Raw genomic sequence first — 16,502 nt, forward strand, 5'->3', positions numbered from 1 at the left:
GTTTGATTTGAAAATCCAAAGTGCACCGAGATACATCTGACAGGGCAATGGATTGTGGAGTGAGCAGCAAATGGGGAAGTAGAAGCAGAGCTGCTCACTACCCCTTAGGAATTCAGGAGGTGAGGGGAGGAAAAGAGTACATGTAGGTAGTGGAGGCAAAGGAAGCTGGATGAAGGGAATTGGGTATTTTTTGTTTTTTGTTTCTTTTTGAGAGAGCTCGAGCTAGCATGCAAGTGGGGGAGGGGCAGAGGGAGAGAGAAAATCTTTTTTTTTTTTTTTAATTATTTTTGAGAGAGAGAGAGAGAGAGAGAGAGAGAGAGATTGAGAATGAATGGGGGGAGGGACAGTGAGAGAGGGAGACACAGATTCTGAAGCAGGCTCCAGGCTCTGAGCTGTCAGCACAGAGCCTGACACGGGGCTTGAACTCACAGACCACAAGATCATGACCTGAGCCAAAGTCGGACGCTTAACCAACTGAGCCACCCAGGCGCACCCCCTGCCCTGTTTTTTTTATGGGGGGGGGAGAGAAAATCTTAAGCAGGCTCCATGCCCAGTGTTGGACCCCACGTCAAGCCCCACATGGGGCTTGATTATGACCTGAGCCCAAATCAAGAATGGGACGCTTAACTCCTGATCCACCCAGGCACCCCTGAAGGGAATTGTGTTCAGGTGACTTGCATGTTTGCAACATAAGAGGAAGCACTTAGCAGTGAGGAGGGACCTGAAGATTCGGCAGATCAGTGGGGAATAGGTAGGGCCTGGTCTTGGAGGGATAGATTCTAGATGAGGTGGTGGGGCTTAGCTCCAAGATAGGGCAAGGAGAAGAGTGGTAGGACCGTAGAAGGCAGGAAAGCCAAGGGTTTTTTCCTGAGATACTTGTTTTACAAGATGTGGGAAGCCAGTCCCACATCTTGGCAGTGAGGGTGGCGGGAGCGGGGTGGGGACTGAGGAAAGAAAGTGAGGGCATTTTGGTCTTGTTCCTGTGGAGAATGGTCTGGGTGTTTGCCTAGCAGCTAGGTGTGTATAGTCATACTGATTTTTAACTTTATGGGAAGGAGATCTGCAAAGCTTGGCAGGGGGATGCCCATGGCTGGGGATTGGCATGCCAGTGTCTATAGCACAGCAGGGGCAGAGCCATCTAGAGTGCTAGCAAGGTGAAATGGGAGGGAGGGAGTATGTGTTGTCCAAATGTGGGAGTCAGAAAAGGAGGTTCCCGTGTTCAGGATCACAGGCTTAGGACCCGACTTCTAAGTAGTTTGTTGAAATAAAGGCAAGGAGGTCCAAGAAATGAGAGCTGGGCATCCATAAGCCTTCCAGGCTGCCAGAATGTGCTGAGGGCAGGCTGCTAGAATGTGCCTAGGGCAGGGAGGAACCTGTGTCCAGGGGCCAGTCCCAGGGAAATGTGGTAGTGCACTGAGCATTATTAATCTTGTCACTCATCCTTTGAGCCCACACTCAGGCCCCCAAGTGGTCAGCCATGGGTTAGGTATAGCCTGTCCTGGGCTGCACCCTCCTGCCCTCCAGAAAAACCTCTTGGATTTAGAAAGGGATTGGGAGGAGGGAAGGACTGTGAGGACTCATGGACTGTGAGGGATTGTGAGGACTCGTGGTCTCAGAGCCTGAGGAACAGGTATCAAAAGACCAAATCCCAGAGAACTTAACTTGTTTTGTTGGTTGTGATGCCCCCTTGGCATGTTTGATAGACGCTTACTCTGGGAGAGTCAATATGGCTTATGAACAAACAGAGAGGCCTCTGGAAGAGGACATCTAGGCCTTCCATCCAGGCCTATACCCTATGGAGTGCAGAAGCAAGCTGGCTAGAGACCCTTGCTTGGCATGGGTAGGTGGCTAGGGACTAGGCTGAGTACTGGATGTGGCGTGGTGTGGCGTAGTATGGTGCCTGGTGCCCCCTGGTGGATCTGGCATTTCTCTGCAGGCTGTCTGTGCAGGCTGGCATTTCTCTGCAGGATGATCTTCCTGGGTTCACATGAGGTGGCCCATCTGTGGATTAGTTAAACCACCCCACCCACTTCACAGAACCAGAGTATAGGATCTAGGGCATACCAGGCATGCAGGCACCTCCTTAAAAGCCCTCCAGAGCCTTCAGCAGCTGGAGGTGAAGGAAGGATGAACTAGCTTAGCCAAAGGCAAGGGAGGAGTAGTCTGAATCCCTGCTAAGGTCTGCCACATTGATAGGGGTTTTCTAGGAGTTCCTCAAATGGCCTGTATCTATTCCTTTTTATAAAAACAAGGGGTCTCTAGTTGCCCAGACTGTGAGAGGACACCTACCTGTTAGATTTAAAACTTTTAATAAGGAAGATTAAGGGACGAGGCAGTGTTCTTAAGAGGCCCCGATGGCCAGAATGGGTACTTAAAAATTTTTTTTTATTGTGTTAAAAAAAACATAACATTAAATTTATCATCTTAACCATTTTTTTGAGTGTGCAGTTCAGTAGGGTTAAGTTGTGAAACAGATCTCTAGAACCTTTTCATCTTGTACAACTGAAACTCTATACCCATAAAACGAATCCCCCTTACCTCATCTCTCCAGCTCCTGGTAACCACTATTCTGTTTTCTGTTTCTATGAATTTGACTACTTTAGCTACCTCCTGTAAGTAGAAGCATGCGATTTTTGTCTTTTTGTGACCGGCTTACTTTACTTAGGATAACTTCCTCAAGGTTCATCCATGTTGTAGGATGTGACAGGATTTCCTTCTATTTTTAGGCTGAATAATATCCCATTGTATGTATATGCCACATTTTGTTGATGGGCATTTGGATGCTTCCGCCTCTTGGTTATTTTGAATAGTGCTGCTGTGAACGTAGGTATGCAAATCTTTGAGATCTTGCTTTCAATTCTGGGATATATATAGCCAGATGTGGGATTGCTAGATCAGGTGGTAGTTCTATTTTTAATTTTTTGAGGAAACTCTGTACTGTTTTCCCTAGCAGTGGCACCATCTTGCAGTTCCACCAACAGTGCACAATTTCTGCCCATCCTTGCTAACATTTGTTCTTTTCTTTTTTTTAAATTTATTTTTACTTTTATATTTTTATTTTTTAAAGTTTATTTATTATTTTGGGAGAGAGAGAGAGCGCGCACAGGGGAGGGGTGAGAGAGAAGGAGAGAGAGAGGATCCCAAGCAGGCTCCACAATGTCAGCGCAGAGCCTGATGGGGGGCTCGATCTCACAAATGGTGAGATCGTGACGTGAACCGAAATCAAGAGTCAGATACTTAACCAACTGAGCTATCCCTTGGGCCCCTTTGGTCTGTTTTCTTTTCTTTTCTTTTCTTTTCTTTTCTTTTCTTTTCTTTTCTTTTCTTTCTTCTTCTTCTTTTTTATTTTTATTTTTATTTTTATTTTAAATAGTAGCCATCCTAATGGGTGAAAAGTGATAGTTCATTGTGGTGTTAATTTGTATTTCTCTGATGATGAGTGATATGGAGTATGTTTTCATGTGCTTGTTGGTCATTGGTGTATCACCTTTGGAGAAGTTTTTCTTTCTAAGTTTATTTGTTTTGATACAGAATGAGATAGAGAGAGAGAGAGAGAGAGAGAGAGAGAGAGAGAGAGTGAGAGAGAGAATCTTAAGCAGGCTCCAGACCAGTAGTGCAGAGCCTGACGTGGGCTCGAACTCATAAATGGTGAGATCATGACCTGAGCCAAAACCAAGAGTCTGTTGCTTAATTGACTGAGTCACCCAGGAACCCATGGAGAAATTTTCATTCAAGTCCTCTGCCCAGAATAGATACTTTTTTAAAACTTAAAACAGGTGTCAGGAGCCTGCTTGGGATTCTCTCTCTCCCCCTGTCTTTGCCCCTCCCCCACCTGCTTTCTTTCTCTCTCTCTCTCTCTCTCTCTCTCTCTCTCAAAGTAAATAAATAAACTTAAAAAAAAATAAAAAGGATTTAAAAAATAAAATTTTTAAAAAGGGAAAAAATTAGGGACTCCTGAGTGGCTCAGTCAGTTAATCGTCCAACTTCAGCTCAGGTCATGATTTCACGGTTTGTGGGTTTGAGCCCCATGTTGGGCTCTGTGCTGACAGCTCAGAGCCTGGAGCCTGCTTCAGATTCTGTGTCTCCCTCTCTTTCTGCCCCTCCCTGACTCGCGCTTGTCTCTCTCTCTCAAAAATAGAAAATATTTTTTAAAAAAATTAAAAAAAAGGGAAAATTATAGGAAAGTTGCAGGAATAGACAGCATCATATACCTTTTGCCCAGATTGACCTATGGTCAACATTTTTGCTTGATTTGTTTTATAAATTGTGCTGTATCTAATGTATATATATTATATATAATGTATATATTTTTTCTAAAAATAAAGTCTTTTTTTCTGTACTGTTATGACATAGGCATCATCTTCAGCAAGTTTAACATTGATACAATACTTTTTTAAAATCTACCTTCCATGTTCTAATTTTGTCAGTTGACCCAACTTTGTTCCTTTAAGCATTTTTTAACATCTTTATTGAGATATGGTTGTATGCAGATATGTATATGTACAGAATTGTGCATCCATCACTACAATCAATTGTTGAACATTTTCATCACACCAAAAAGAAACCTTAACCAAAAAAAAGAAAGAGATCTCTTATCCGTTAGCAATCCCTCCCCAGTTTCCGTCTCTCCCAATGTCTGGAAACTATTCTACTTTCTGTCTCTATGGATTTGCCTGTTTTAAACATATGTGGTCTTTTATGCCTGGTTTCTTTCCTGTAGCATAATGTTCTTAAGGTTCATCCATGTCATCGCATGTATCAGTGCTTCATTCCTTTTAGTGGCTGACTAATGATTGTATGTGTCCACCACAATTCGGTTATCCATTCATCAATTGATTGACATTTGGATTTTTTTTTAAGTTTATTATTTATTTTGAGAGAGAGATAGAGAGTGAGAGCTCGTGTGCATGCATCTGATTAGGGGAGGTGCAGAAAGAGAAGGAGAGAGAGAGTCCCAAGCAGTCTCCACACCATCAGCACAGAGCCTGACTGGGCATGATCCCAGGAACCATGGGATCACAACCTGAGCCAAGATCAAGATGGACATTCAATTGACTGAGCCACCCAGGTGCCCCAAGAGACACACTGGTGATAAACTTTATGACCAGCTCAGACAGAAAGCAAGCCCAGTAGAATGGAGGAGATGAAGGTGCAGAGCATATTTTAGACACAGGAGCATAACATGTGACAGACAAAGATGAATAAGCCCATACATGAATGATAGGGCATTTTATTTTATTTTATTTCATTTTATTTCATTTCATTTCATTTCATCTCATCTCATCTCATCTCATCTCATCTCATCTCATCTCATCTCATTTCATTTCATTTATTTTGAGGAACCTCCATACTGTTTTCCATTGTGGCTGCACCAGCTTGCATTCCCACCTGATAAGGCATTTTAAAAATAAATGTTGTGATCAGGTACCTGGGTGGCTCAGTTAGTTAAGTGTCCAACTTCAGCTCAGGTCATGATCTTGCGGTTTGTGAGTTCAAGCCCCATGTCGGACTCTGTGCTAATAGCTCAGAGCCTGGTGCCTGCTTCGGATTCTGTGTCTCCTTCTCTCTCTACCCCTCCCAGGCCCATGCTCTGTCTCTTCTCTGTCTCTCAATAATAAATAAATGTTAAAAAAAAATTTTTTTTTAAATTAAGTGTTGTGGGGCTTCTGGCTAGCTCAATTGGAAGAGCACTTGACTCCTGATCTCAGTGTTGTGAGTTCAAGCCCCATGTTGGGTGTGAAGCCTACTTTAAAAAAATTAAAATTGGGGCACCTGGGTGGCTCGGTCAGTTAAGCGTCCGACTTCGGCTCAGGTCATGATCTTACGGTCCGTGAGTTCGAGCCCTGCGTCGGGCTCTGTGCTGACAGCTCAGAGCCTGGAGCCTGTTTCAGATTCTGTGTCTCCCTCTCTCTCTGCCCCTCCCCTGTTCATGCTCTGTCTCTCTCTGTCTCAAAAATAAATAAATGTTAAAAAAAAATTTAAAAAAAATTAAAATTAAATTAAATTAAATTAAATCAAATTAAATTAAATGTTCAGAACATTGGATAGCCATGTGAGGAAAAAGTGACTTATAAATGGCCTTAATTTTCAGATAAATTAAAAAGCTAAATTAGTTTTAAAAAGAAAAAAACAATTAAAATTATATTCTTAACCATACGATAGAGATATATTTAGCAATGAGAAGGCACTGTTCATGGCAAAGTTAGGGTGGTCTCTTCTATAAAAATAGAATGTTATGTCTGATAGAAATTGAGGTTTGTGACGACATGGATGGAGCTAGAGAGTATTATACTAAGTGAAATAAGTCAGACAGAGAAAGAAAAATACTGTGTGATCTCACTGCGTGTGGACTCTAAAAAACAAAGCAAATAAACAAAAAGCAACAGAGAAAAGAGAAACAAACTCATAAATACAGAGAACAAACTGGTAGTTGCCAGAGGAGAGGAGGTAGGGGGGATGTGTGAAATAGGTAAAGGGGATTAAGAGGTACAGACTTCTTGTTATAAAGTTACAGGGTTGAAAAGTATAGCATAGTTCCCTAAAAGGAAAAAACAAAAAGAGAAGTACAGCATAGGGAAGAGAGGTAATAATACTGTAATAACTTTGTGTAGTGACACATGCTAACTACACTTCTTGTAGTGAGCATTTCATAACATATAGAATTGTTGAATCACTATGTTATAGACCTGAAAGTAATATTATATGTCAGCTGAGGTGCCTGGCTGGTTGAGCAGGGAGAACATACAACTGGTGATCTCAGGGTTGTGAGTTCAAGCCCCATGTTGGGTGTAGAGATTACTGAAAAATAAAATCTTAAAAAAAAAAAATGATGTCAACTATGTCAATTAAAAATAGAAAAAAAATGGGGTGTAGGTAAAAAAAAAATTGAGGAGTGGTAGTGATATAGGAAAAGTATTTGTGATAATAGAGACAGAAAAACTCAATATCCAATTTGACAAAGAATAGACTTTTTCCTGCAACTTGTATAGATGTAAAAGGCAGTTTTCTACAAAGATTCACAGATGATAAACTGTCCCACTTAGAAAAACAATGTTTGTTTTCACTAATTAAGGAAATACAGTGAAAAACAAAACAAAACTATGAGGTTCCATTTTCTACCCATAGAACTAACTAAAATGAACAGTGGTGTTGAGGGTATGTGAGTAAGCGGACACACTTGTGGTTTTATTGGTGACAATTTAAATGAATTTCTCCACTTAAGCAGTTGAGAAAGGTTTTGTGTAAGATCTTGTGTAAGATCTGTGTAAGGTCTTGAGGTTTCAGCAGATGTTAAGCGAGAACTTGCAATGTGCTGGATGTTGGTGATTTGAAGATGAATGAGATAGTACCCAGGCCCCAAAAGCTCTTTTGGTATGATGGGGCGACGGAAAAGAAAGTAAGACATCTCAAGGACCATTTTGCCTTAACTCCTCATCTTGGGGCTCAGGCTACCTGGCCTGGGTCCTCAAAGCCTACTCTTGTGTGGACACAGGATCCTCCTCGGGGGGTTCACAGTCTAATGGTAAAGATATGACAGGTGTATCTATAACTGGCATATGAAGAAGTGGTAAAGGTGGACTCGGCAGAGGGTGGTTTGGGAATCCTGGGGAGGACAAGTTATTGCTGGCAGGGTGGGGCCCCAGCACGGGCCATCCTTGCTTTACCTAGCTCCTCTCCAGCCAAAGCCCAGCCTGGCTGCAGAGCTGCTGCTGCTTCTTTTTAATGTTTTATTTATTTATTTATTTATTTAATTTTTTTTTTTTTTAATTTTTTTTTTTCAACGTTTATTTTTGGGACAGAGAGAGAGACAGAGCATGAACGGGGAGGGGCAGAGAGAGAGGGAGACACAGAATCGGAAACAGGCTCCAGGCTCTGAGCTATCAGCCCAAGAGCCTGACGCGGGGCTCGAACTCACGGACCGCGAGATCGTGACCTGGCTGAAGTTGGACGCTTAACCGACTGCGCCACCCAGGCGCCCCATGTTTTATTTATTTTTTGAGACAGAGAGACAGAGAGAGACAGAGACAGAGAGAGAATACGAGTGGGGGAGGGGCAGAGAGAGAGAGATGGGCAGAGGATCCAAAGTGGGCTCCATGTTGACAGTAGAGAGCCCAATGCGGGGCTCAAACTCACAAACCGTGAGGTCATAACCTGAGCTAATGTCGGACACTCAACAGACTGAGCCACCCAGGCGCCCTTGCAGAACTTCTTTTTATGAGTACAGGCCACTCAGTGCCGCCCACTTGTCCCCTTGCGTTTTTGCTTGCTCCTGCAACTGAGATCACTGGCTATAGGGGTCTGGTTGGGCTCTGTCCATCCCTTGAGACACCACATTGATTCTTGGGGCTTAAATGGCGTCTGTTTATCCATAACTGTTTGGTAATGGTGATTTGTTTGGCCAGGCCTGGTGGACATTAGATACTTGTTGACCTGACTGCAACATGGAGTGGGGAGCCACAGGAACACCAACAGTGTGTACTAACCTTGATGATGAGTATGCTAGGGGGAGCCCCACGGATGCTGTAGGTGCCCTTTGGCCACTTTAGCCCTACATGCTCCCCTGAGGGAGCAAAGGCTATTGTGCCTACCTGGCTAGAGTTGCTGAGGCTCATGGGTAGTCAGTATGGGGAGGAGGACCAGGGGACAGAGTTCCTTCCTGTATTTTTCTGAACCCCCAGAACCCCTGGGCATAAGTTTCTGGGAAGTGTGACAGGTGCCTGGCTCTTGTGATTTATTTTACACATTTGTTGAAATGATCGCTGAACAAAGCAAAACAGTTGTCTCCTACCAAGAGGCAGAGAATCTCAATCCTTCAGGAGACATGAGCTTGTAATTCATTTTCATGATACTGATTTTGAAGAAACCTCTTTGTCCTTTCTTTCCTGAGTCTGTTTGAATATGTCCAGAGCTAAAGAGCTCACCCCTTTTGTTTCCACACAGTATGACCCATGTTGGACAGGAGTTTTAGACTCAAATCTTCTCCCTCTACTTTTATTCACTGGTCCTGCTTCTGTCATTTGGATATTTCCTGGGAGCCCTTCATTGTCTGCTGTTTGTATAAGGATGAGGTGCAAGGTTCTTTGAGGGGATCGACTGGAGCTGAGATTAGTAGGTGAGGAGAGTGTCTAGGTGTCCATAATCTGGGCTGTTGTCTTGTCTTTGGCTCCCTGAGTGGCTCACCCTTTCTAGGCCCCCAGCATCTCCAAGGGCCCTGGGAAGAGCAGCTGATTGAGGGTAGCTCACTCAGGCTCCTGCTTGCCATGTTTAGGTGAGGAGGTCAGCACTACATTTCCCCAAAGCCATAATTTGTTGTTAGTAGTAGGGTGACAGGCCAAGTGACCCCCATTAGGTTTGTGATGAAGGTCCCTCCCCTGTACCCATTACCTACATGACCAGCACTGACAAATGCCCTCTGATTCCTCTGCAGGAGCTGATTGATCTCAAGATGCTTCAGTGCAAGAGAGTTGTTAATGGTGAGTGCAGTTCTGGTCCCAGGATTGTGCATGTGCCTGGTCAGGGCCATGCAGCACTACCACTGCCCTTGCCTGCGGTGACGGTGTCCTTCCAGTGTGCTCCTTGTCTGGCTGTGTAATTTTGTGGATCATGTGCTCCCTTGAAAAGAGTCACTACTCTCCAGAGACTGTGACAAAGAGCCAGATGTGGAACAGGCTGAGATAACCTTCCATCACAAGCTTGCTGGCATAGAAATTGACATAGAAAAGCCTTGGGCTTGGGATGGCTTCAGCATTGTTCTTGGCTCTGCCACCCGATAGCTGTGTGACTTTGGGCAAGTCATATGACCTCTCTGCCTCCATTTCTTCAGCTGTAAAATTGAAATCAAAATCCCTGCTTTACTTAAATCATAGGGTTGGAGTGAGAATCAAATAAGATAAGGTACATGTAAGTACTTTGAAGATAGAAGTGGTTGTGCTAAATTGTGGTTTTGCTGGTGCTTTATTGATGAGGCTGATTCTGTTTTGATTAGAACTGTGGTATTGTTTGAGGTTTTCGAAATGTACGCACGTTTGTGAAACCTTAATATCAGTTTGCCAGAAGTTATGACTCAATTTTGTCTTTAATTGTTTTAGATTTATAGTTTTTTTGTTATGAAAAATTTATTATTATAGACCTGTATAACCTAGAAAATGAAAATCCCCCATAATCTCCTATTTGAAGAAGTAATCACAGAGAGGAATAATGTATATTTTTTATACATTTAGTAAAGTGTGTATATAAAAATAGAACATGTTTATATCTACACCCTTTCTTAGGATCAGGCTGTGCATATTTTGCCTCTTACTTTTTTGCTAGGACATTTTCCCATGTTAATACCTACAGATAACTATATCAGAATTGATTTCATCCGTGCTTTAACAGGGGTTTCCAGTATTTTGCTGTTATAATGAAGCTATAGTATAAACACGCTGAGTTTTTGTGGTTCTTCTCCCAGTCTTCCTACTGCCAGTCATGAGCCTGTACTGTGGGAATTCTTTTCAATTACCGCTCCCAACGTGTCACCACCTCTATCCTACATTTTTAACCTTCTAATCTGTTTAGTGCTGGGGTGATAATAACTGGTTCCATTTGTGGAAGTGCTTGACGTGTATTAAAGATCTCATTTATTTCTTAAAATAAATGCACAAGGTAGGCGTATTCTCTCATCTGCTACGTTGGATCTCTTTCATGTGGCAGTCATCTTTGAAAGCTAATAATGGTAGTACCTACCGTAGAGCTCTATTTTGAAGGAGCATATGAAATTCTTGTTATTTGCAATAGTTATGTTCTATAAAGTTGCTTTGAAACCCAAACTAGCAAATACTGAACCATTGTTCTTAAGGGAAATACAGGATTAGATTCCTGCGAGCCTCTGGTCACAACATTTTCACCAACAGATCGATACATAACCTTGTTTTACGTGTGTTTCTACTCCAGCATTGAACTCACAGCCAGCAGCACTACAACTTCATGTTAGAACAAATGTTGTTTGATATGCATTTTCTCCAGAAGGCACTTCACATCCTTCTTGTGCTTAGGAACACTAGATAGCACTTCAGCACTGTGCTTGGGACCATTTTAAACGGTGGGAGCAACAAAAGGCACATAAATGTGGCATTAAATATACCACCATAAGGACATTTATTTACAGAATGACAGCTGAAACAAGAAGGTAGAGTATTGCCTTGTTTGATCTCAGCTGGGAAGACATGCATCAGGTGACCGAATATTTTTTGGTAGTTCTACATATTGATTTTGGGGTTATAGATACATTTTAGCAAGCCGGCAAATCTGCAAGTACATAAGTCCACATAATGAGAGTTGACTGTAATTGAATAAATCTCCACTCATAGTACTTAGCACATGATAAATAATTAAGTAAGAACAACTAAGGGGCGCCTAGGTGGCTCAGTCGGTTAAGTGTCTGACTTTGGCTCAGGTCATGATCTCACGGTTTGTGGAGTTCGAGCCGTGCATTGGGCTCTTAACTGACAGCTTAGAGCCTGGAGCCTGCTTCGGATTCTGTGCAACCCCCTTTTTCTCTCTGCCCCTCCTCTACTTGCACTCTGTCTCTCTCTCCCTTTCTCTAAAAAGTAAACATTAAAAACAAACAAACAAACAAACAAACAAACAAAAAGCAAGGGCAACTTTATTGAACTTCAAAATGACAGCTGGGAAAATATGGGCCAAATCTGAAACATAGACAAGGTTTCTTGTATGTACATTTTTTTCCAGTGTTTTAAAAATTGTGAAATGTAAACACTACACCAAGATAGTGCATAAAACACAAGCATGCAGTATAACAAATAGCTGTAAAGCAATCAACCATGTAACTAACCATCACCTAAGTCAGGGAAGGGACCATCATCAGCACCTCAGAAGCCTCCATGTGTACACTGATTTCTTTTAAGAATTGTGTGTACTTCCAGTATCCCTTTTTCCCCTTCAAAGTGTTACTTTTGCTGTGTTTTCTTCCAGGGAATAGGCTAGGTTGAACTTGCTTCCTCATTGGGTGGCCCCATGTGTTTGTGTTTTCTTGCAGAGGTGCTGAGCACAGTGGACTTTGTTGCTCCTGATGACCGAGTAGTCTTCCGCACCTGCAAAAGAGAACAGAGCAGGGTTGTCTTCCAGATGGTATGAGATCCCAGGGCTGAGCGCCCTCCCAAGGCTCACCCATCTTTAAACGCCTGGGCTCTGTTGCATAGTTGTGGTTTCCTAAGACTCTGCTTTAATGTTTTTCAAAGATTTGTTCATGAGCAATTACACTGGTAGAGACGATTTAAGGAAATCAGGCCATAGTTCTCTGTTACATGCCTCCAGTGTCAAGTTTAATTTCCTTAGTTGTAGGAATTATTTGTTTGGCGTGACTTAAATATTTTTACCCCCTACAATTGGTTATTTAGTTCATGTTCTTTGTTTTTGTATAGTCTGTATATATTTCCCATAGGAAGAAAATTAGGTTTCCTCAAGAGTAGTTTGTTTATGTTAGGGTTATAATGACTCCTAGTGCTCTTCTCTCACTTTGGGCATTTTTGGTGACTTTTCAGAAATAGGTTTTGAATGATGTTTAAAATTTTTAAAAAATGCTAAGAATAATGGGTAGACATGATAAAGCAAATATAGCAAAATGTTAATTGTAGAATGTAAGTAGTGAGTATATGAATGTTCACTATAAAATTTTGTTAACTTTTTTATATGTTTGAAAGTAATCACAGCTTTGAGGACATTTTTTAGCCCTTTTAAGTCCAATTTTTACCTCCGACAGTGACCCAGTCCAGTGGGCTGGCTGGCTGTTTAAGAGAATGCCAGCAGATTCTATTTGTGGCTGCGTGTGCACGCATGCGCACGTATGGCATGCACAGATGTGTTTGTGCATGTGTTTCTGTGTCAGGGATGGTGGTTGATGCAGCCTCTTATGTTCCCAGGGGACTTCAGATGCAGAGCGAGCCCTTGCTGTGGCCAGACTTGTGTAAGTTCTCCGTTTGGGATTGCCTTGCCTCTCCTGTGAAGCTTTACTATTTCTGGTGACTTTGGAGGTGACCACCTTCCTGACTCTTAACTCACTACCTTCTCTTTCCAGGTGAAGAATGTCTGTTTTCTTTTTCTTTGTTTGTGGCATTCAAGGGCGGACCTGGGACTCACATGTACCCACTGTGCCCAGATCTCAGATAACCTCTGCTTGGGTGACTATTTTTTAGGGGTTATTCATGGATTTCCAGGGATTCTTACGACTATGAGCCCTAAGGTTTTAAGTCTCATGTAATGTAGGTAAGGCTCATTGCTGCCTAAATTAATGAAGGCGGGAGTGTACTGTGGTTAAGGAGATAGGCTTTGGAGTCAGACAGACCTGGGTTGGAATTCTGGGTTGCTGCTTGCTGAGTGACCGTAGGTAAGTTACTTAACCATATTGAGAACTTAGTTTCCTTATCTTTGAAATGAGACCTATAGGGACCCCTGGGTGGTTCAGTCGGTTAAGTGTCCGACTTCGGCTCAGTTCACGATCTCGCAGTTCATGGGTTTGAGCCCTGCATCAGGCTCTGTGCTGATAGCTCAGAGCCTGAAGCCTGCTTCGGATTCTGTCTCCCTCTCTCTCTCTGCCTCTCCCCCACTCTCTCTCTCTCTCTCTCTCTCAAAAACATTAAATAAATAAATAAATAAATAAATAAAATGTAAAATCTTAGAAAAAAAAAAGAGACCTGTTGTACTACCTACCTCTAACATTATAGGGGAGGGTAAATTAAATAATGCATATAGATGTCTTTGCAGTAAGTGGCACATAGCATTTAGTATTAGCTATTATTATTTTTAAAAATTTTTTCATGTTTATTTATTTATTTTGAGAGAGAGAGAGAGAGAGAGAGAGAGAGAGAGAGTGAACTGGGGAGAGGTAGAGAGAGAGAGAGAGAGAGAGAGAGAGAGAGAGAGAGAATATCTCAAGCAGGCTCTGCATTGTCAGCACAGAGCCTGACGCAGGGGTCGATCTCATGAACTGTGAAATCATGACCTGAGCCAAGATCAACAAGAGTCAGACACTTAACCAACTGAGCCACCCAGGCGCCCTGTTAGCTGTTGTTATTAATTACAATAATGGTGAGAAGGAATACAGGCAGTAGCTACAGACTGTTAACTGTATACATAATGGAAGATGAGCTAAGTGTCCTTCCACATCGGAAAATTGTTTGGAGTAAGCCATCTGTGCAGCCCAGCAAACAAAAGACAGTCCTGTAACTTCTACTAGAACCAGTGCTCTGGGAAGGGGCTCTTATACTCATGTCACTTCTTTGCATTGACAAATAGCTTTCACTACCCCAGTCAGAAGTGGAACTCTGGGGACTGGGTTCAGTGTGGCTGTCACTCAGTATTTGGATTATCTGGTAAAATTCCCAAGTAGCAAAGTCCTCTACAACTAGCCCTTTGTAGATGTTTGAGCACAAAATGCTCTTCCTCTTGAGCTCTGCTCAGGGAAGGCAGTTGTACATTTCAGAGACCAGTTTTTTCACCTTCTGTTACTGAGGCACACAGCAAGAGGTTCATGAACACAGACCTGTGCCTTTGACTCTAACTTCTCTCCTTAAGTTGAATATTTATTACCTTTACTATTTCATGTTTTTCCAGGGAAAATGATGTGGCTGGGATTGATGTCAACATGGGCTGCCCAAAAGAGTATTCCACCAAGGTAAACTGATTTGTTTATATGCCTTACAAGTACAAGGTACAGGGTAAAGGCAACTAACAAGACTTTACAGCTAAGTATGGTACCTGACTCTGGACTAGATCCTGTAGTAGATGGGAAAAATGCTCAAAAGGATATTATTAGATCAACTGGCAAAATTGGAATATGGGCCATACTAGATTAGCTAGAAATACTGTATCAGTGTAAATTTATCAAATTGATAACTCTTCTATGGTTTTGTAAGAATATCTCTATTCTTTTTTTTTTTTTTAAGATTTTATTTTTAAGTAATCTTTATACCCAATGTGGGGCTCAAACTCATAACCCTTAGATCAAGAGTTGCATGCTCCACTGACTGAGCCAATGACGCATCCCAAGAATATCTCTATTCTTAGAAAATACACATTGAAATATTTCAATGTGAAGGGCTATCATGTAATGTAACTTACCTGGAAATAGTTCAGGAAAAATTTTATATATATACACACACATACACATACACACATAGATAAACACAGAGCACTTATGCGTGAATAATTAATGATGTGAATGTTAAAAGAAAAAATGTGAACAGGACTTTGTTGTTTCATGAATAAAACTGAGACATATATTTAAAAAAATAGAGCATGCAATACATGTGTCCCCATTGTCATATCAGAAGGTCAGAACAGTGCTAGGGTAGCTCACAGAAAGGAGTGGAAAGGCAGCCCTTAAACTCAGTATCATATAGGGAAATGTGGTCCTTGATGAGGAGACTTGGGACCCTGCAGGCAGAGGGAGTGGCAGAGGCAGGGGCCTGGAGGCCAACATGAGGTAGAGGCAGAGAACCTTGATTTGACTTGAGAGCTGAGTAGCGGAAGACAAAGAGAAAGCAGAGGAGCACAGGATTGTAAATTTTGGTTAGGACCACATTAGCTGAACTTGGACTTTTGATATTTCTCACCTTTTTGAACAGAGAAGGCATGTGATCAGAAACTTAGTTTCCTTCCCTAGGGGAAACCAGTGTTACTATTTTCTTATCTCTTTCCAAATATATTCTGTGTAGAAATACTTAAGAAACACAGATTTAGGAGATGAACGTCCTGGGTTCATAGGGGAGACCAGGGATGGGGAGAGGAGAAGTGAAACTGGAGTAGAATTTGATAGGAGTTGGGTGGCAAATGATCAGACCGGGTGTGGGGAGGTGGGGTGAGTGGTTGCGGGAGAGGGAGGAAAGACCAGTAGCCAAGAGGACAGTTGGTCTTCAGTGTGATTGGGACTGCTGGAAGAAAAGCATGTGTGGGGCAGAAAACAAGAACAGCTTGGGACTGACTGCAGGGCTGCCGCTGGGAATCTTATCACAGGGTTCATGGTCAGGATCTGCAGTGTAGACATAGCAGATGTCCCCCTGGATCCACTGCCCAGAGTCAGCCACTCTGCTCCCAGGAGTTATGTGGCTTGGGGCTTTGGCTTTAGGCCAGGAGGCAGAAGGCTACTTGAGGGAAAGGATCTTTGGATGCTTGAAAACCACAGGGCTTGTCGACTGCTATTTCAAGGGATTATGGAGGTTTGAAATTGTCTATGAGGAGTTTAAAACTTGGGACCATATTTTGCTGTCTTCTAATTACTCCTTTGTGCTTCTGAGTTATGTAAGGAGCAGCGTTTAAATTAGTGGCATAATCTCCTTGACACATTGTGGAATGAAAAAGCAAGGAGCCAAATTAGATATGGTATACCACCATTTATATATGAGGAATGGGGAATGAATATTTATGTATATATTTACATTTCTCTTCATAGAATGTATTTGGAAAGACACACAGGAAGCTAGTAACACTGCCTTTCCCTGGGGAAG

At 42.3% G+C, this 16,502-nt stretch overlaps 1 protein-coding gene across 3 annotated transcripts in view; it reads left to right on the top strand.

Moving 5' to 3' along the window:
- DUS2 (dihydrouridine synthase 2) overlaps positions 1–16,502 on the top strand; it is a 48,447-nt gene that overhangs the window by 13,684 nt on the left and 18,261 nt on the right. For all 3 annotated transcript variants that reach the window (XM_043600894.1, XM_043600893.1, XM_043600895.1), the window contains exons 3-6: positions 9,428–9,473; positions 12,038–12,129; positions 12,921–12,964; positions 14,611–14,671. In XM_043600894.1, the coding sequence (XP_043456829.1) occupies positions 9,428–9,473; positions 12,038–12,129; positions 12,921–12,964; positions 14,611–14,671 (243 nt within the window). The remainder of the gene's footprint in view (positions 1–9,427; positions 9,474–12,037; positions 12,130–12,920; positions 12,965–14,610; positions 14,672–16,502) is intronic.

The sequence above is a fragment of the Prionailurus bengalensis genome, chromosome E2 (assembly GCF_016509475.1).
Source record: "Prionailurus bengalensis isolate Pbe53 chromosome E2, Fcat_Pben_1.1_paternal_pri, whole genome shotgun sequence".
NCBI classification, from domain to species: domain Eukaryota; kingdom Metazoa; phylum Chordata; class Mammalia; order Carnivora; family Felidae; genus Prionailurus; species Prionailurus bengalensis.